Source organism: Chondrus crispus, genomic scaffold, assembly GCF_000350225.1.
Source record: "Chondrus crispus Stackhouse genomic scaffold, scaffold_309, whole genome shotgun sequence".
Taxonomy (NCBI): Eukaryota; Rhodophyta; class Florideophyceae; order Gigartinales; family Gigartinaceae; genus Chondrus; species Chondrus crispus.
The window spans coordinates 29,132-47,731 of NW_005179201.1; the positions used below are offsets into that span (position 1 = coordinate 29,132).

At 53.2% G+C, this 18,600-nt stretch overlaps 6 protein-coding genes; 4 read left to right on the plus strand and 2 right to left on the minus strand.

Moving 5' to 3' along the window:
- The first annotated feature begins 6,733 nt into the window (after positions 1–6,733).
- On the plus strand, positions 6,734–8,892 carry CHC_T00005690001 (hypothetical protein). XM_005717353.1 is given in 2 exon segments: positions 6,734–8,386; positions 8,387–8,892. 1 exon segment carries the CDS (start codon positions 6,734–6,736, stop codon positions 8,384–8,386), a length of 1,653 nt encoding a protein of 550 aa, XP_005717410.1. The 3' UTR covers positions 8,387–8,892.
- A 24-nt stretch (positions 8,893–8,916) lies between these two features.
- CHC_T00005691001 (hypothetical protein) lies at positions 8,917–11,373 on the minus strand. The gene has a single exon (XM_005717354.1). The coding sequence runs from the start codon at positions 11,371–11,373 to the stop codon at positions 8,917–8,919; it is 2,457 nt and encodes an 818-aa protein (XP_005717411.1).
- A 1,280-nt stretch (positions 11,374–12,653) lies between these two features.
- Positions 12,654–13,130, minus strand: CHC_T00005692001 (hypothetical protein). The gene has a single exon (XM_005717355.1). It carries the CDS (start codon positions 13,128–13,130, stop codon positions 12,654–12,656), a length of 477 nt encoding a protein of 158 aa, XP_005717412.1.
- Positions 13,131–13,132: 2 nt separating this feature from the next.
- Positions 13,133–13,288, plus strand: CHC_T00005693001 (hypothetical protein). The gene has a single exon (XM_005717356.1). It carries the CDS (start codon positions 13,133–13,135, stop codon positions 13,286–13,288), a length of 156 nt encoding a protein of 51 aa, XP_005717413.1.
- Positions 13,289–14,238: 950 nt separating this feature from the next.
- CHC_T00008507001 (probable anion transporter) lies at positions 14,239–16,242 on the plus strand. The gene has a single exon (XM_005717357.1). The coding sequence runs from the start codon at positions 14,239–14,241 to the stop codon at positions 16,240–16,242; it is 2,004 nt and encodes a 667-aa protein (XP_005717414.1).
- A 16-nt stretch (positions 16,243–16,258) lies between these two features.
- On the plus strand, positions 16,259–16,444 carry CHC_T00005694001 (hypothetical protein). Its single transcript, XM_005717358.1, has one exon. The coding sequence runs from the start codon at positions 16,259–16,261 to the stop codon at positions 16,442–16,444; it is 186 nt and encodes a 61-aa protein (XP_005717415.1).
- Positions 16,445–18,600: the final 2,156 nt, after the last annotated feature.

Genomic DNA, 18,600 nt, shown 5'->3' on the forward strand with positions numbered 1-18,600 from the left:
CCTAGTTTTTTCGTCCAGTCTGCCGTCTGGGACGCAGAGACAACTAAGTCTCGTTTCCTGCGAGGAGCCAATTCCGACGTCTTCTCCTAACGTGAGGACCCCCATCCCTTTTTTGACGTTGGCTGTCCGAGGAGTGTCAGCAGCATCCAAGCCGCAGCTACACTCTGCGTGAGGATGGGAATCAAGCTAACCATTCGTCCGCTAGACTGAAAACCACTCCATCACGGATATGAAATGGAGTGTAGCGAAGCCAAGCTTGTTGTTGCCATATGGGATATGCCTGTTACAGACATTTACGGGACAACCATAACAATTCCGTTCTTCGTCACAAAAGGAATTGGCTTCCTCTTTCTTGGCAACGAAGTACTCCACAATTCAAGATTGATCGGACCAGAGAACTCCCTTTTTATACCACCTGGAGTGTGCGGCCTCTCACAGAAAGAGGTCGTGCTTCCGACGTATAGTGAACAAATCTCCACGGCAGATAAAGAAGCCAGTAGGACGTACTTGTTCGGGGTACCCTGAAAATACTTCGTCTTTCGAAACGTACATCGCATCTTTGCGCTCCCTTGTGTCAAGGCAAGTGGGGCATCCTTTTGGAAGAACCACGTTTATGGACGGAAAGGTGGCAAAAAGGTTGCACTCACACTTCACGGCTCTTCCCACATGCCTCTTGAAGATATGCTGGAGTTATGCAGACAGGGATCCATTCTTTCCTCAGTTCTTAGACAAGCCCTCACCACGGTTGCATCGAAATGTACGTCTTGCAAGAATACAGAGAGACTTTCCAACTCGAGAAAGGTATCCGTCGGAAAGCTCCTCACATCTTTCAACGACCACGTTCAACTTGACTACATTTACATCACAGAGCTGGGCAATCAGCCCATACTTCACAACGTCTACGTACACACTGGGCTTTCCGTTACGTCTTTTCTGACCACAAGAGAGATGGGCTAAGCATCATGTACTTTCGATAACAAGTGGTGCGATGTGCACGGTCCTCCAGAGGTCGCATCATATGACCCTGAGTTCAATACCTCCGTGTTCAAGAGCTTTTTGCAGTACGCTGGTGTCGAGTTTCAGCCACGTCCTGCTCGAAGACATAACACGCTTGGGTGGCTCAGAGAAAAGATGCGGTGGTCCGGTTGATATCCCAAAGGATGACTAAAGATGCACGGTTTTTTATGCAGACACGCAACGTGGAAGTGGAGATGTCCGAAGTTCGCTCCCGTACAACATATGTGAGCAAAATATTTTATGGTAGCAAGAGAATGAGCAGCTTTGAACTCGCTGGGGGGGGGGGGGCCGTACCTCTTCTATCGCTGGACTCCCAAAGAGTGTTGTGTACGACCAAATAATCGCCGCTCACGAAGAGCAACTTGCCCGTCGGGCCCTCTTGATGCTTAACAAGGGCCTGTCACCCAACACTGTCCTTCCCGAAGACCTTCGACGTGGCGTTCTCGTCTACTACTTCCAACGCAACGTCAAGTTTGGCAAATCGGAATCTGGGTATGTACGTGCTGTCGAGCCGCACATGCTTATTGTCTCAAATAACCCGGAACATCGTGGAAAGCCAATTCGGGCTGCGTATGAAGATGTGCGCATAGCTCCACGGTCACCCTTGCTGATGGATCTGAACCAGATTGGTTACGTTTTCCCCCGGTCGTACGCTGTCGTTGATACGGAAGACACTAAGATAGCGATTAACGAGCATCAAACCGACAACGCCGAGTCCCGGAGTCAAGTTTTGCCGACCGAGGATGATCTCCTAGCAAGCTTTCCGTGGGAAGAGGGAAAAGGCGTCCACCTTCCTCTACACGATGACATTTTTGAGCTCAGAAAAGACGGAGGGGACACAAGAGTACATGCCGATGAAGATGTGGCAAGGTACTTCGAAGAACAGCCTAGCTTCTTTGCGAGTACTAAGAATTCTCCAAATACCGCCAATCTTGTGAGAACCCTACAGGAGAATGGCACTCCGTCAGATCCGAAAAGGAAACAGGGCACTCGGAACAAACCGTTTGACCTAAATCGTCCCGAGAAAGACATTGGTGAGGTGAGAGTCATGCCTCCCCCGGAGCTGCAGTTTGAACTCCAGTCCACGGAGCAGGACGTTCTGCGTCGAGTTAAAGGGATCATCGGAGATAAACCCGCCTCGGAATTTCAACTGCAGTTCGTGCCTCTGCGGCTGCCTGACAGATCCATAGCTGCTGAGAAGACTAACTAGGACGGTGCCTTGGGAGAAGTCAGGTTGAGTTCCATCCCTAGAGGTCCAACATTATTTCATTGCATCATATCTTCCAAGTGAAAACCGATGGGGAAGAAGACAAACTCCGGCTGAAGTGTCGAATGGGGCCTCACGGAAACCGCGACAAAGATAAGGAGATTGTCCGGAAGGATTCCGCAACTGCACAATTCCCAGTGATCAGTCTGGTGTTGTCCATCGCCGCCGTCTTGAACACGGTCATAGCCACAATCGACGTTAAGGGTGCGTACCTGCAGGGAGGTTACCTTTCTCGAGACATCTTCGTTCGACCGCCAAAAGGCTGGGCGGCCCGTGGGGTTCTGTGGCGCTTTCTTAAGCCCCCCTATGGTATCGTCGAGTCTGGAAGTCTTTGGCAGCTGAAAATTGAAAGTTGGATGTCTCAGCAAGGCAATTTTCCAATCTCCGAGATGCCATAACTCTTCATGAAGTTCGGCGATGAAGGAAATGTTGCTCTGGCTATTCAAAAGGTCGTGGATGATTTACTGGTAGTCGGTTCACCACGTGAAGTCAACGACTTCAATGCAGCGCCTGCAAAGAGATTTGAAGTTGGACGGTTCGTCGTTGACCGCCCGCTAATCTTCAATCGCCTCCACATTTCGCAAGGCAATGATGGTACAGTGCAAATCGATATGAAAGAGTACATGGGGAAAATCGAGTTTCCGGCGCTGTCTCGGGAACGGAGAAAGCAGTTTCACGAAAGAGCCAATCTGGAAGAACTCACGGCGTACCTTGGCTAGGCAGGATCACTGAACTTCCTTGGTCATGGTGTCCTCCGGCAGGCTTCTTTTTGCAGTAAGCTACCTCCAGCAAGCTGTAGGGAACCTAAGAGTCCTGACTTGATTAACGGCAGTAAGATTCTTAACGAACTGCGGGGTTTGACTCCCCAGCTGAAGTACTGTGCTCTCCCGATGCTAGACAACGACCCATTGTATTTGTGCTTCTGCGATGCTGGCCATGGCTCCACTTCGTATGGGCTGAGCTGGATCGAGGCAGATGAGTCGCTGCGGGCACCAGAACAAAGGATTCTGGAGAACCGATCCATGCGCCTAGTGCAAGCAAGGTGCAAAATATCCAAGTACCGAGCTTGGGTGCAAGGATCGTACACAATTTACATCATCATTCCCTTCCCATTCGGACCCCGGTGGACCTCCAGGTCGGTTTCAATGTCGCTGCACCAGTCCGTGATCTCGTCCAAAGTTCCCTCCGCTTGGTGAGACTTCATGGTGTAAAAGTCGATTGGCCAGAAGGACTGATGACCTCCACGGTGGTCTGAGGACGCGTGGTACCTTCGGTTGACCAACCGCTTGTCACTTCCAGACGCGAGGAGGAGGCGACGAATTGTGTATTCTGTGTCGTCGACGTGCGGCTCTAAGTCCTCAGAGCCCCAATGAATGAAGAAGCCCACATCCTTGAGTCGTCTTTCGGAAAATTCCCGACAAGGAAGCACGCTCAACCGTTCCCACATGTCCTTCGAGACCGACCGCGGCAACCTCAAGCGCCTCACGAACTCCTCCTTGTCCACCAGTCCAACCTCTGAGCCTCCTTGTAATCGCACGCGCTGACTCTTGTCGTCCATCTCCAAGGCCTTGAGAGGCACCCGCTTACCCTTGAGCTTAATCCACCGTGCATCCTCCATCAATGGTCTCGCTCCCACCCCTCCATAACATGGCCTACAAGCTCTTGTATCAGTTCCGGTCAGAGGACAAACTCGACAACGGACGCAAGACGCAGCGGTGAGTGAAGCAAGAGACAGAGAGCGGAGACCAAAGCGGCTGTAAGGCGTAGTGCGGTGGCGCTGGTACGCGCAGCAGCGCGAGAATTCGAAGCGGAGCGGCGGTGTTGCTGCGAAGATGCCGAATTGCGCAGCGGCGCGAGAACTCAAAGCAGAGCGTTAGTATTGCGGAGCGGCGATCTTGCGAAGCGGCGGTGATGCCGCGAAGATGCGGAATGCGCAGCAGTGCGAGAAGAGATGGCGATCGCAGCTTAGTGGAGAATGCGGTGCAAGGGAGGCGCTCTGAACGAAAAGGAAGAAAAAGATGACTTCGCGTCGGAGAACCGGTTCAATAAGACGAAGCCGCTGACTGGTGCCTGGAAAGGAGTCGGGCCCGTCCCCGGCCGATATATCTCGCCGCCGGCGTGCGCGTGTAGACGGAGGCCGCCGTCCGCCGTCGAACGTGGCCCGACGGGGTGTGTGTCGTGGGCACTGTATAGCAAGGACAGCGCTAGCCCTAAGCAACTGGAAGTGTTCGTAACGGTGTGCTGTCGGCCCCAAAATACGAATGGTAATTTTTAGCCGGTGCTTGAATCAAGGGGAAAGTAAAGAGACTAGAAATCCGGGGGTTACTCACGCAATCACGAGACAAGATTCCTTGTGGCTTTTTTGGCCTTTAGATTCGCCTCGCTCGATCACCTCCGTTCCGCTCCTTCCGCTGCGGACGTTCAGGGAAACGGAGCTTTAGCCTCCGATCGAGCCTAAAATTCCTATCACAGAGACAAGTTCTTGGAAAGCTTTGGGGAACTAAATAAAAGGAGATCATGGTGCCTTCGCCATCGCCGCTCTATCTTTTGTTGTACTGTAATGAACTGTAGAGTACAGCACTTCTGAAGAACACCGCAAGTGTGGTAGAAACGGGTTGGAAGGACGGTAGAGGGCAGCTTGGTATCCGTGCCTCAGCGGCGCGGTGGCGGAGGGAGCCGAGCGCTAGGGGCGGCACAGTAACTGCAGGAGCGAGCGCGGCGGTCGAGAGGGGCGGTCGGCCCTCGAGTGAGGGATGGAGAAGGGGGCGGTCGGCAAGGTCTTCGGGTACTCAACTCGTTACCCCCAGGGATCCCTCCTTCCTCTCGCGAGCCCCCAGTTTTTATTCCCTCGGCGCCGCTCGATAAATCTCCCGGACGACCGCCGGAAGCAACCCTAAAATTACAGCGATTGGTTGGATTAAAATACGTACGAAATTAGTCGCATCCAACAGCAAGTACAGCACGAGGACAAACAATACACTGCTGGTGCCTGTCTTTTCATCAGCCAATGGGGATTTATTTCCGACCGCTGGAAAACTGGGCAATTTCGCAACACATGCTCTGGGGTGGGGCTTCTATTCCACCTTCCGAGGCCTTCGTCGTCTCCTTGCGCTTGTGTTTGAGGCGCTTTCTCAACAGTTTCCTTCTTCATGCCCTTCTTTTTCTCCCGCGTTCCTATGCGCTCCATACAGCTGCATTAGCATGATGCCATCTGGCTCGAAACGCCCCTTCGCAAGATTTGCTCGTTACCGCAAGCGCACACGCTCAACTGACATGGCACCAATCAGCGTAACAGTTGATGCTGGGACTGCTCCCGCGCAAGGCCAGTCGTGCTTACCGACGGAAAGAACCGGTCAGGACGTAATCGATTCAACTAAAGACAGAAACATTGAGAGTCATTCACAGTCCCAGGGTGCGGGAATCTCGCGCTCGAATATCGTTGATATCAGAATTTCGACTGCCACTGCCCTTCCGAAGAAGCGAATCCGCCAAACCGATAGCAGGGGGGGTTGTTCTCCTATCCCAAGTCCAGGTACACTTGAAGGAGGGAATGGTGGAGTCGGCAGAGCCTTGCTCATTTGCGACAGCGATCCTTTCATGCACCCCGGTCGTGCAGCACGATTGTCAAAATATCTCAGTGCTCCCTCCCCCATTCCCCCATCGCGAGGAAAACGTCCACTTTGGGATAAAAGCCTCACTCTTTCTCCGGTCCACAGAGTTTCACTTCGCCCAGACTCCGCCACGCCCTCTTGTGATTTTCTTGAGAATTCATCACCTCGTAAACAACACGTACTAACTGCCTCGCAAAGGCTCACCGTATCACAACCGGGACTACTACAAATGTCTGGAACAAAGATGGAACTGACACAGAAACATGAAGTAGCGAAGGACTCGACACGTGTGTTGGGAGAGGGGGTCAAGGGTAGGAGGGGGAATATATTGAACAATGAGAAGGGTGATGAAAAATTACAACGACTCGAGGAAGTGCAAAAAATGCTGCCGAGCGAAGCACTGCATAAAACTGCTACGGATCAGAAGCGCAAGTCAGAGACTGGCCGCCAGAGCGACAACGAGATCGAGCAAACAAGGGAGCTATTCTCACAACTAGACCCGCCTCAGAACAATTTACAACAGAGTACCAACGAAGGGAGGCCATCGGGCGAGACATTGGCACAAGGCGGACTGGAAATCCTTCACTCACCATTTCACACAGCTCGGCTTGGCAGTCCTGCACGAGAGGCCAATGACCCGAAATCGCAACCTCCGGTTCGCCATCATAGCAAGCTATCTTATTCTGACGACGTCCGGATCTTAACTGCTTGGCGTTCTTTTGCGGCACGGCCCAATTCGTGCAGCTATGATACTCTCGCTCTTGATGTTACAAATGCTGCGAACGATGCTGGGGGTGGTCCAAAGTTACGTTTTTCTGTCGTTGAACATCGAATGCGCATGCTCCGCGAAGCATTCGATGATATTATTTATCTGAGCGTTCAAGGTTGCATAAAGCGAGGCAGCGAAGGCGATCACTTTACTTTTTTTAATGAAGTACAGGAAATCATTCTCAAAAGCCGAGAAGCAAGAAAGGCCCGTTCTGAAACGGACCGGATTAGCAGAGGAGTCGAATCCTCGAAGACTTGTGCAAGGCGCAAACTACTTCTCGATGGGGTCCCTATTGCGGAGATTGTGCGATATCCAAACGATATTTCTTTGCTCCATGACGTCCGGGAACGTACCAAAGCTGGAAACAAGGCCGATGGCATTAGAGGGGATGATCGCGGAAGCCCTGGTCTGGTTGACAAGAACAGCCAGCCTCAACAAGAAGCTCTTGATTCTGACAATGTTGCTCGTAGCGTGAACAGCGATACCTTAGATTTGGAACCGCGTGTAGTACTGAAGGCTCGCACGGAAGAAACTCGGCCTCTGGTTGGGCGCAAGGAATTGCACATCAGGAATGAGCACCCTTTGGAAGATGAGGTTAGGGATCGATTGGAAAACGGGACTGGCGAAGGGGGCGAACAGAATCCCTGGAGAACGAGAAGGGATGTGACGACTTTACCAGGGCTACAAGAGAGCCATACGAACAGCTTTAATTCAGAATCAAACAGCGGAATGCAAAGAACTAGCACGCAACTTGAATGTGGGGACCGGATGTACTGCAAAGGGAAAAAGGAAAGGGTTGATAAAGGGCGCGACGAAGTCTGGATGGGAGATTCGTCTGCGCACGAGGAAGAAAGGTCAAAAGATGCTTCTCAAGTACACCGTTTAGATTCTCTCGTCGTTGTTGGGGCCGAGAAAGTTAATAGTGTCGGAGAAGAAGTTCCTTCGTCCCCACGTGTGGCAAGTCGATCAATGATTGTGCTTCGAGGAAGGAGCCGAGTTGAAGATGGCCAATTTGTAGATGACATCTCGGAGAGGTCCCTTACGGTGGAAAGGACGGAAGACATCGGAACTGCTCCGTCTAAGGCCCGAGTACTTTGCAATGGGGTCCCTCCGTCGCTCAGCAGCGATGCAGTTCAATCTCAGTTGGAAGTGGCTGAGGATGCTGATATGAGGGGACCTAACAAGAGAAGGCGGGGTTCCAGAAGTATGGAGAATGATTCTTCCTGTACGACAGTACATGTTAAACAGGGGGCACAGGAACCTGGCAGTATTGGTGTGCCCCGGAGTGACGGGAAGAAAAACATTGGGCATTTCGACAGCAGTGATCCTGAAGTGGCAGATAAGGTGGCTACCTTTCCACAGTATCTAGCAGACCCAGTCGTCGCGCACCGCTCTCCAGACGGTGGGGCACTTATGTCGAGGACTGTAGAATCGAGCGTGCGCGAAGTGTCTCATGGCCTAGAGACCAGAGCAGAAGGGTTGAGGAACACAGCGGTTTTGTCGACAAAATCTCGTGACAAGAAGAGGGCTTACGGGCGAAAGTCGCATCATGAAGGAATGATGGATGTGAAAAGGACATTTCACTTTCAGCAGCGTCGAGAGAAGCGACGACAAGTCATCGCTGAAATGCGTGCGATGGCAGTAGCTCTGGACAAAGTGAACATGCCAGTATTAGCGTGGAAGTACAAGACGCGTTTATTGGGCATGTCTCACCTTCGATAGCGACAGCTGTACATCACACCACCTTTGAAGGGTTGAAGGGACTCGTTTCTTGCGAGGTATTGGGGATTGTTGCGTGCTGTGAATACCTGTCGGGCGCTTTTTCCATCCCAGCAGCCAGAATTCTCAATCTATTTTACCGAAAGGAGGAAGCTGGTCAAAGGCTAGATATGGGAAAGTGCTTCACTTCGGAGGTTTCGTGATGCGCAATATGTTTAGAAGAAGCTAACAAAGTTGCTAGCTTTCGAGCTAAGAATGCTGTAGTACGCAGTGTCTTGGACAAGTAGTACAAACGCCCTGTGAAACGGAGAGAAGGGAAAACGCCCTTGCGGCATGGCGATATAAACGCAGTGGCGTAGAAAGAAGTGTTTATCAGAAATGCACAGAGGGCGTTGCGTTGACATCCCGGCGATGGAATGATCGCATCTACGTCCAGCTTAAAAGAGTACTATATACCCATAGGTGTCTAGCCAATAATTTAGAACTGCAGTATTCTGTGCTGCACAGCTCAGCTACCTAGTACTCAGTCAATACTATGTCTCGGACGCTCGTCTTACCTTTTCGTTCCACATGGCCTTGACCTCCGCAAACGATACTTTGGTCATGTCCTGGACTGGCCTTGCCAAATCCTTTTCCTTGTCATAATCCTGTTCCATCCTCACCTCCAGTTGCTCGTTTTCTTCTTTATATGCAGTTTGCTCAATTACAGGATGCACATCACTTTCTAGTCTGGCGATCGTAACTGTTTCGCTCCCGTCGCCCGTGCTTGTCATGTGCAACTCCTCGTCAATTCGCGCCTCCATCGCCTGCTCCGATATCTCATCCAATGAATGGTTCCCAACCATGCTCTCGTTGTCGACGTTCTCCAGTGTAGAACTATTGGCATCAGTCGCGCGTTGACGAGTACCCCGTGATGACAATGTCGTGAATATGGAACGATTCCCACCATTCCATGATCTATGACGCAGTATGTTGTCCTCCAGTGTGCCTTCAGCAATGATTGATTCGATCTCTGTCATGGGCAATTCGTTCAAGTTATCTTCATCCTCATCTGGTCGGTCCATCCACCGTGATTCGAGCTTTTCGAAAGACTGCGGTTTCGACTTTCGAAAAGACCGCAGCGACTGTTGAGATCCTATTCCATCTGGTCGATCTTCCGTGAACCGTCTCGAGGCCGACTCCAAATTAAACACAGGTTGCCCTGGTTGCTCTTCATCCGAACTGGACGAGAAACTGTAATCTTCCGAAAAGTAATCGATGTGCATTGATCCATGTCGGTCCATATCACCAGAAAGTCCGCTCACTGAGCCCGTGGATCCGGTCCGCCCCGGGGTACCTCCCCCGACAGGTTTGCTCGACCTGTTTGCCAGTGCAGATATAGTCTGGGCCGTGCCGGTGCGACCAGACGATGCTCTTCCGACTGACCCGTGCTGACCACCTCCCTGGCCACTCGGACCAGCTGTAATTGCTTTGCGACTTGTGAGTTTTACTCGAGGGGAGGTCGCCTCACTTTCTGTGTTCTTATTGCTAAGAGCACTTAACAAAGCACTGCCCGAAAACTTCCTTCGAAGCGTTTCCAATACTTTTGGCCTCTTCGAAGTAGCAAGTGCTTGCAGGGCCAGCTGATCAATCATTGTCTCCTCAGCCACCTGCTCAGATTCAGCATCGATAGAGGCGAAAGCTGCAAGGAGCGTATCTGGTTTACCATCAGTAGCCCCGCCAGCTCCGGTCCCAGAACTAGCACCGCCGACGTTCCCTGCCAAAATTGACGAGAACGCGCCGTGTGTGCCACCTCGCGAAGACGTTCTCGACAGAAACCTACTCGAGTTGTTTCGGGTTGACGGGACTGTACCAGGTGCGCTCTCCTGGCCATCTTTGGAGCCACTAGCTTCAGACAAATTACGAAGCGAAGTCTGAATCTCGAGCTTTCTCCAGGCAGCTTCCAGATTGGCCTCATCTCTGGCATTTTTGAAGGCAACGTGGTCCAGACTGGGTTCAACACTCTTGTCACCACCTTCCAGAACATCGTCGACGACACGCTGTGTCTTGACCTTGTGAATATGTTCGAGGTCTTTCTTGGAGGGAGCTTTGAAGAGCTTTTCCCAGGCATCGGGGAGCCACTGGGGAGCATCATCCATAGGTTCACGTGGTTCCATGGCCATCTCCTCTTCTTCAACATGCATGAGCAGAGCACGGATAGTGCCAATCGACCGTGCTGAAAACTCTGTAGCAGACTTGACAGCGGCTCGGGACAAGGAGTTCACCGATAGTCTAGGAGTCTTGTGGTCGTCAACAATACCTTCAAACGGATCAGCGATACCAGCATGCTTCTCGTCCCCCTTTACAAAAGACTCCTCGGCGTGAAGACCCTCGACCCAACGTTTTCTTCTGTTACGCAAGCGGCGCAGAGTGCAGGTGACGAGCAAGAAAGCAATGAAGCCGATTAGAGCAAGGGAGGCAACGACAATGATAGACGTCCGCGCGGCGACGGAAAGACCAGGCTTACCAGGATCTAGATTTGTGTTTGTGATTCCTTCCTTTGGGATGAAAAACTCTGTTAGGTCTTCGTCTACCGTCTCACGAATCCAGCCGATGTAGGGAGCGACAGCAGTGTAGATGGTGGCTCTAGCACCCGATGTGCAGATGCTCTCGGCTTCGCCATCCGCAAGTCCTTGTAAACCAAAAGTGACGATACCTACAAGGACAGATACTTTGCCCGACTTATCAACGTCATACAGCGGGGCGCCGGTATCGCCAAAGCACGGACCGCAACTGTTGTCGCGCTTGGTGCAGAGACGGCGCTTTTCATCATTGCCAAAGCGGTCATCACATTTGGAGGTAAGTAGATCTGCGAAAAGGAGTGGTCGTGTATTACCAGTAAGAGTTTCCTGGCCTTCATTGGGACGGGTGCGAAGGCCGTAGCCTTTGACGCGAAGAAAACGGGGAGCGCTGGAGTCTTGTGCAAAGTCCGTGTTGTTGTTGATACGCATGACGTTGTACAAGGGCGGAGGAGGAGTAGGATTTGCGGCGGGGTCGTCGCTGTCGCCGTCATCATCATCATCATCATCGTCGGGGTTTGTATCAGCTTCCTGGCGGACGTCCGGGTTTGGGATTGTGGTCTCCGCAGGTTGATCAGATTCGGGAACGTCTGAAGGGCTCGGAGAGGGCTTTGGGGTGAAAAGAGGTTTATCAAGGTGGACGAGCATCAAGTCATTGCGCTCGACTTCTGAGGGAAGGAAATAGTCGGGATGTGTGATTTCTTGATCGACAGTGCGTCTCGTTCCCTTGGTATTACTGACGCCGCTGATGAGTACGATAGTACCAGGGTTGATTGCACATTGGGCTGAAGTGATGACCCAGGATGCGGAAATGAGACTTCCAGCGCAGCGGGAAGTGATCTGCCCAGATGGGGTTGTGTCTAGGAAGACGGCGATGTTGTCGAAGTCTGTTAAGGATGGTTTGAGACCACCGAGAATACGGAGCGAGTTAGAAAGCGGATGTCGGGGGTGATAGCGACGTGTCTCAGTGGGGTCTATAACTTCGACCGGAGCAGGATCTGGGGAGGCACCGGTGGAAACGACGGGGAGATGGATTTGACATTGAGCGGTTGCACGGGCGAACAAGAGAAGCAGACATGCAAGCGGAAGGGAAGGAAAGGTCATGACATGGAAGGGCCGCGGAGGATGAGGGGGGCGGTGAGAGCGAAGGGGGTGCGCCAAGACGGGTGGGGCAGCGGTGGGGTGGGCGGATGAGGTGGCCGGTACGGGAAGGTGTGCATGGGGGCTTTGAGGAGACGGAGGGGTGGGTTTGGTTCGAGGGCCGAGGGGTGAGGAGGAAGGGGGATGCGCCATGTGGCAGGGGAGGAAAGCGGTCCAAAGTGGGATAAGTTAGGAATTCTTTGGACAGCAGTGGCAGTGTATGATTGTGAGTAATTTTTGGCGCAGGTCGAGATGCGGCATAGGGCAGGCAAGTCATCGGTGTGGATTCCCAGACGATGTGCGATTTTTCTCAATATTTTTATTGAATTTGCTTATGAGACCCGCATGGCCTGCCACGTCCCACGCATCTAGACCGCCCCCTACGTCAGTCCTTCATCACCCCCGCATCGAGACCAGCAAGGCAGACAGACCCCCCTGTCGATGTGGCGATGGTTGAGGTATGAGAAGGGACGGATACTAAGGATACTGAACTACAGTTGGCACTCCAGTGCATTCTTTAAACGAATGATGTGAGTGGAGAAATTGTCAAAATATGCCAAATTTTAGATGTGCTAGATTTTAAGGATGTTTAAGGTTGACGCTTGGACGGCTGTGGCGAAGGCCGCGGAGGGGGAGGCAGAACTCCCCAGCTCCCCCCAACCAACATATGAGTTCAAAAAGGTTGTCCGTAAATTTTGCCATTTGCCCACAAACTCGCTGGACGTGAAGTAAACCCGAGTTTGAACAATCCCACCACGAGTTTTGCAGACTGACCTCCAGCAAGGTACCTGCCCGCAACAAACGGAAGTCTGGTACATCGTTGTGCCGCCCGACGGATCACGTGCAACTGCGCGAATACTCGCTGAAGTTAATATTGTAGCTCGCCACAAGGATAGAAAGGTTCTCAGTCGAAAGGGCGATGTGTTTCGTCTTCTTGACAGGCTGAGGGGGAAGTTTTGAGAAGACCGCTTTTTAGAAGCTTCTACTTGTCTTTCTTTCGCGGTTGCTTCGGCGGCATCTGTGGCAGAACCTGTCGCGCTTTGATCCATTGATGGACTCTGCACAGATGAACGTTTTTCTTCACGACGGGTCGATCCGGCACTGCTGTGATCAGGCAGATGTGAAACTCGTGGAAAACTCACATGCCCCGAGTTTTCGGTATGCTGTGAGTTTTGCAAAACGCGTTGTAGGCACCTGTCGGTTGTGACTCGAGAACAGGATGCGTCTTTGCGAAGTGACCTTGAGGGGCCCTTTGGATACGAGGCAGCTCTGGCCAAGGATTCTACTCGAACAGTTAGGAGCGCCTGAGGCCCGCCCAGTGGACGAAGGCCTGTCGCTTAAATTTAGTGAACCCGGAGACGACTCAGCTGCTCCAAAGGCAATTGCCCACATGGCCGTCCATGCGTCTGGAGTCATATCAATCACCGTTACTGTAGGCGAGTATGATGCTGAGCCGGATGGGGATGAAGGCCGCGAGAATATAACCACTAGGGCCAGAATCTTCAGGATGTCAAAAGACATCGCCGCACGTACAAGTGCAAGTCCGTCTCAAGTAAGAAAAACAGCAGCGGCTGTAGGTAAGACTAGGTGGCTCAACGGACTACTGGAGGGCACCGACCAGACCCTCATTCTAAAGTACAAGAGAAAAGACAGCGCAACTCTGCTCAACCGAAGAGGGTGCCGGCCCCTCCTGCCAGTGGTGAGCAGCCCGGGCTAAGTCCCAACGCAGATCCATGGGTCAAGGCCGGGGAGGCAGAAGTGGCCGGCCACAACTGGGACGTCGGTCAATGCGAGGTCCTGTCGGCGGAGGTGTTTATACCTCACGCTGCCGATGATAGGTAGAAAGCCGGTCGCACACCGGGAGAGTTGGCCAGATCTTGGCACAAATTTCTCCTCCTTGGCGTGTTAGACCGGTCGTCTAACACGTCATCACATCATCCAACACCAACAATGCCAACGCCAAGAAAAATTCTTGTTGATCTCAAGCCACGATCCGCACTTTACAGTGCTGCGACACCTTACATAGGACTCTGTCGTTGTGATCACTGGTCTTCCGCCCCATAAAAGTTTCACACGTGTATGTATAAGCACGCGTGTTCAACGTGAAAAACTGGCCACGTGTCGAAAAGTGCCCCCCTCCCGTCGGCATTTCTCTCCATGTCTGCGTCAGCATGCGGTCCATTTCCCATTCACAAGACGTCCAAAAAATTTGCAATTTGGCGCTGCCGACTGACCAACCGGCACCGTGCCCCGCCAGATCCACCTCTCTTTTCTGAGGGCGCTCTCCACAACGCACCCATTTACCGCACCATAAATTCTCATCCTCCGCAATCCGCCGCCCCTCTCCCAACCGTCATCTCACCAGTTGTCCAACCCACCATCATCATGCCCTTCACCGTCTTCATCCCTTCCCTCCCTCTCCCCGTCTCCCCGGGTCTCTCCCTGTCCGCCCGCCACTCCCGTCTCCCGCTGCGTCGCCGGCCGTGTCTGCGTACCGACGCCCTTCCCCGCCGTCCGCTCGTCCGCGCCTGCGCCCCGCCCCCGTGCCCGGCCGCCCCAACCCCCGACGACTGGCCGCTAGGGCCGCCGGGCTCACCCGCCCGTCTTGCTCCGCGTTTCTGGTTTAAGGGCCTTGGCGATGACGTCCGCCGTCGCGCCCCGCTCTATTTGCGCGACTGGACCGATGGCCTTCGCCTCAAGTCTATCCCGGCCGTCTTGTATCTCTATTTTGCTTGCCTCGCGCCTGTCGTCGCTTTTGGCGGTATCACCTCTGTCCTGACGGCTGGTTCTATGGGTGTCGTCGAGTTTTTGCTCTCGTCAGGTGCTACTGGCATGCTGTACGCTGTCATGTCGGGCCAACCGCTAACTTTTATCGCCCCGACTGGCCTCACTTTGGCCTTCACCTGCGCACTCTACGGCTTCTGTCAGGTAGCCGCAGTACCGTTTCTGAGCACATACGCGTGGGTTGGCGTCTGGGCTTCTCTCATCCTCTTTGTCGCCTCTATCACCAATTTCAGTGATCTCATCAAATATTGCACTCGCTTCACCGATGACGTTTTCAATTCGCTCATAGCCACCAATTTTATTTACGAGGCTGGCCGCGCACTCATCGGTGCCTTTTTCGTAGTCGGCGCCGACAAGACCAACCCCTTCACCGCTCTCTCCCTCGCCCTCGGTACCTTTGCCCTCGGACGGTTTCTCACAGGCCTCCGCTCTTCTCGCTATCTTGTCAAGCGTGCGCGAACTGTTTTAGCAGATTTTGGACCCGTGCTTGCTATTGCCATCATGAGCGCCGTCGCGGCTATCCCGGCTGTCGCTAAAGTCGGGCTAGAGAGACTCTCCATCCCAACTAATTTCACTTTAGCAGGTGGCCGCAGCCTTCTCGTTCCCTTGCTGGCGACACCGGTCCCGGTGCGATTAGCAGCCATAGTGCCTGCTTTACTGCTTACATGTCTATTTTTCCTTGATCAAAACATATCGGTACGAGTAGTCAACTCACCATTACACCGTTTGCAAAAGGGGCCTGGATATCATCTGGACATGCTTGTACTGGCAATATGCACGTTTGTGTGCTCAATATTTGGACTACCGCTGATGTGTGCAGGAACAGTGCAGTCGCTAGCGCATGTTCAGGCATTGGCACAAGTAGAGTCGCAAAACGGAAAGGAAACAATCGTATCGGTACAGGAGAACCGGCTGACTGCATTCCTCATCCACGCGGGCATTCTGGGGTCTCTTTTCCTGCTACCGATTGTGAAACGGATTCCCATGGCAGTAATAAGCGGATTATTTTTGTTCCTGGGGCGCAACATGATGAATGGCAACGACTTCCTCTCGCGCATCCCTTACATGGGGATGGACCCCACGCTGTACCCAGAAGACTCTCCAATGCGGAAAAGCGGAGTACCAGCACGACAAGTTCATGCGTTCACGCTGCTACAATTAGGATGCTTGGCAAGCTTATGGGCGCTGAAACTGAACAAGAAGACGAGCATGTTCTTTCCTGCAGTTATCGCGACGCTGATGTTTATTCGATCGCGGATGGCACCGCGGCTGTTCCCAGCGGGCACCCTTGACGCTCTTGATGGGGAAATTTTTGATGCGACAGACGTGTCAAATGAGGTGCACTCCCAGGACCACAAATTGTCAACTGCTAATTAAAGGGGACGTGGTGGAGATGTTTGTGTATTCGGAAGCGTGGAGAGTGTACGTATTGTATTTTGGATGGAGGGCGTGGCTTCTATCGAGTCGGCAATGGCATGATGTAGCTGCTGTTTTGGGCGTTGAAGTTAAAAATGTAGGACAGAGAGCGCACAGCACCATACGATTTCCTAGTTGTGGCAGACCTGGTATTGAATGTTGAGCTCGAGAGTGTGTGCCACGGATGCTGATTCGTGAAGGTACAACGGTGTACTGGTCGGCTGTTCTTTGTAGGTGTACTGTAAGCGAAGGTAAACCAGCAAGGCCTGAGCAAGAGTACAGTAGGAGTGTCGGCAACGAATAACTCTACATCGCTGTGGCCCCGTATCATTAGTCGAGTCATTACAGTGTCAACCGTGTCTCTCCGAGGACAAGTGTACTGTAGCGAATACTACAGTACTGCCGATCGCAGCAACAGAATCAACGTACTGTATGAGAAGCCGCGCCCGCTCTTCTCTTTCAAGCCTCCAATCCACTGCCCCTTGGTGTGAGACCATCGCGCTCCCCGCCGAAGATTCTTACTGTCAGAGTCCGTTTCTCCTCACCTACCCACCCCTTCTCCCCACACCGACTGTTCGCGAACTCGCGATGCAGTCTCTCGCTCCCCTCATCCGGGCGTTCTACACGGGCGCCCTCCCTCCCTCGCAGCGCGCCGACGCCCACTCCCGCCTCGTCTCCGCCCTGCGCGACCCGGCCCTCCCCGCCGCCGCCGTCGTCCACATCGAGCCCTTCAAGGACGTCACCTCCCCCGCCCCGGACGCCCTCCTTCTGCACTATGCCCTGCACGCCCTCGAGTTCAGCGCCCGCTCGGGCAACAAAGCCACCCCACCACAAGCCCGCTCCCACGTGCTCCAGGTCTGCGTCGACTTTGTCGTCTCCGCCTATACACGCACCGTGTACACCGCCGCCAGACCAGACATCCACACCGTGCCCAATCACGTCCTCAACAAGGCCGTCTTAGTCTCCGTCCAGCTCGGCATCCGCGAGTGGGTCTGCGATCCCGAGGAGGCCTTCCCGCGCTCGGTGCTTGCCCTCATCGACCAGAACGGCCACACGGAGGTCGCCATCGGCAAGATTCTGGCTGGCGTAGCCTTGGCATCGGGAGTCATCGAGACTGCCATCGATACGTCGCGAAAGGACTTTCCATCCGACGACCGTGCCACACTGCGCAAGCGCCTCGCGGCCCTGGCAGAGTCGTTTGCGGACGCCCTCGCCATGGGTATACGCATCAGCGGGCCGCGACTGCCGAAGGCCGTTGCCATTGGCGCCGTGCGTGCCGTGGGCAGCCTGGTCAGGGTGCAGCCGGGCTGCGTCAAGCATTTACTCGGGGTGTTGCAGAGATCTGTGGAAGGGAGGAGCGATCGCATGGGAGGAGAGATCGTCGCGGTCTTGGCCGATTTGTATAGCGAGGGAGATGTCAAGCTTGCAATTGACTGGGACTCCTCGTTGAATCATGTTTCCAATTTGTTGGACGCCGTCGCGATTGGGGAGGTCGCGCTGGGGCAAGGGGAGGACGTTTCTTTGTATCGGAGGAAGCTCACGGCGTACGGAGAGGCTGTGGCCCGCCGTGTTATTGCAATGAGGACGAATTTTGATGTCGTCAAGAGGCTACTTAATGGCTTGATGGGCGTGTCTTTGCGATGGGCAAAGGACTTTCCGCGCGACTTTGTCTGTGCGATGAATGCGTGGCTTGGTATTTTTGACGCGATTCAGGATGCTGAGGTTCATTCGAACGACCTTTTGAATTCAGTCTACACGAGTGTGGCTGATTTGTGCGCAAAGCGATGCATGTTTTCTACGAATGGGCCAGTTCTGCAGGCTTTGGACGGAGCTGAAGAAGAGTTTACGTGGCCGCAACAGGCCAGACCCCGTGACATGCAGACGCTGCGGAATATATATCGATGGGATGAGGAGGCTTCTGTCATGGCGGATGTCGCGAGAGATCCTACGACGATGTCCGCGGTGCTTCTGGCTTCCTCAAAACGCGCAAACGCAGAACCTGACGAAGACGACGAGGACGATCTCGAAATGCCCTGCAGCAGAGCAGAGTACACGAGAAAGTGTATCGAGACATTGGTTACATGTGCTAACATGCACCCGGAGAAGGTCGGTAGTCAGGTTTATGAGATGGTTTGCAACGCCCTGCAAACGTTGGGTCACAAGTTTGTCCAAAGCAAGATATACACCCCCTTTGAAGTACAAGATCTTTGCACAGTCACAAACATCGCGTACAGTATAATCCCATTGTTCCCCAATAACTCACAGCAACTGCAACCGCTTCTCCAAATGGTCCCTGAATTGCTGAAAGCTTCTGTAGAG

Coding starts and splice junctions, on each gene's coding strand:
- CHC_T00005690001 (XM_005717353.1), top strand. CDS start 6,734: ATGCTCCGCGAAGCATTCGATGATATTATTTATCTGAGCGTTCAAGGT.
- CHC_T00005691001 (XM_005717354.1), bottom strand. CDS start 11,373: ATGCGTATCAACAACAACACGGACTTTGCACAAGACTCCAGCGCTCCC.
- CHC_T00005692001 (XM_005717355.1), bottom strand. CDS start 13,130: ATGGATCAAAGCGCGACAGGTTCTGCCACAGATGCCGCCGAAGCAACC.
- CHC_T00005693001 (XM_005717356.1), top strand. CDS start 13,133: ATGGACTCTGCACAGATGAACGTTTTTCTTCACGACGGGTCGATCCGG.
- CHC_T00008507001 (XM_005717357.1), top strand. CDS start 14,239: ATGTCTGCGTCAGCATGCGGTCCATTTCCCATTCACAAGACGTCCAAA.
- CHC_T00005694001 (XM_005717358.1), top strand. CDS start 16,259: ATGTTTGTGTATTCGGAAGCGTGGAGAGTGTACGTATTGTATTTTGGA.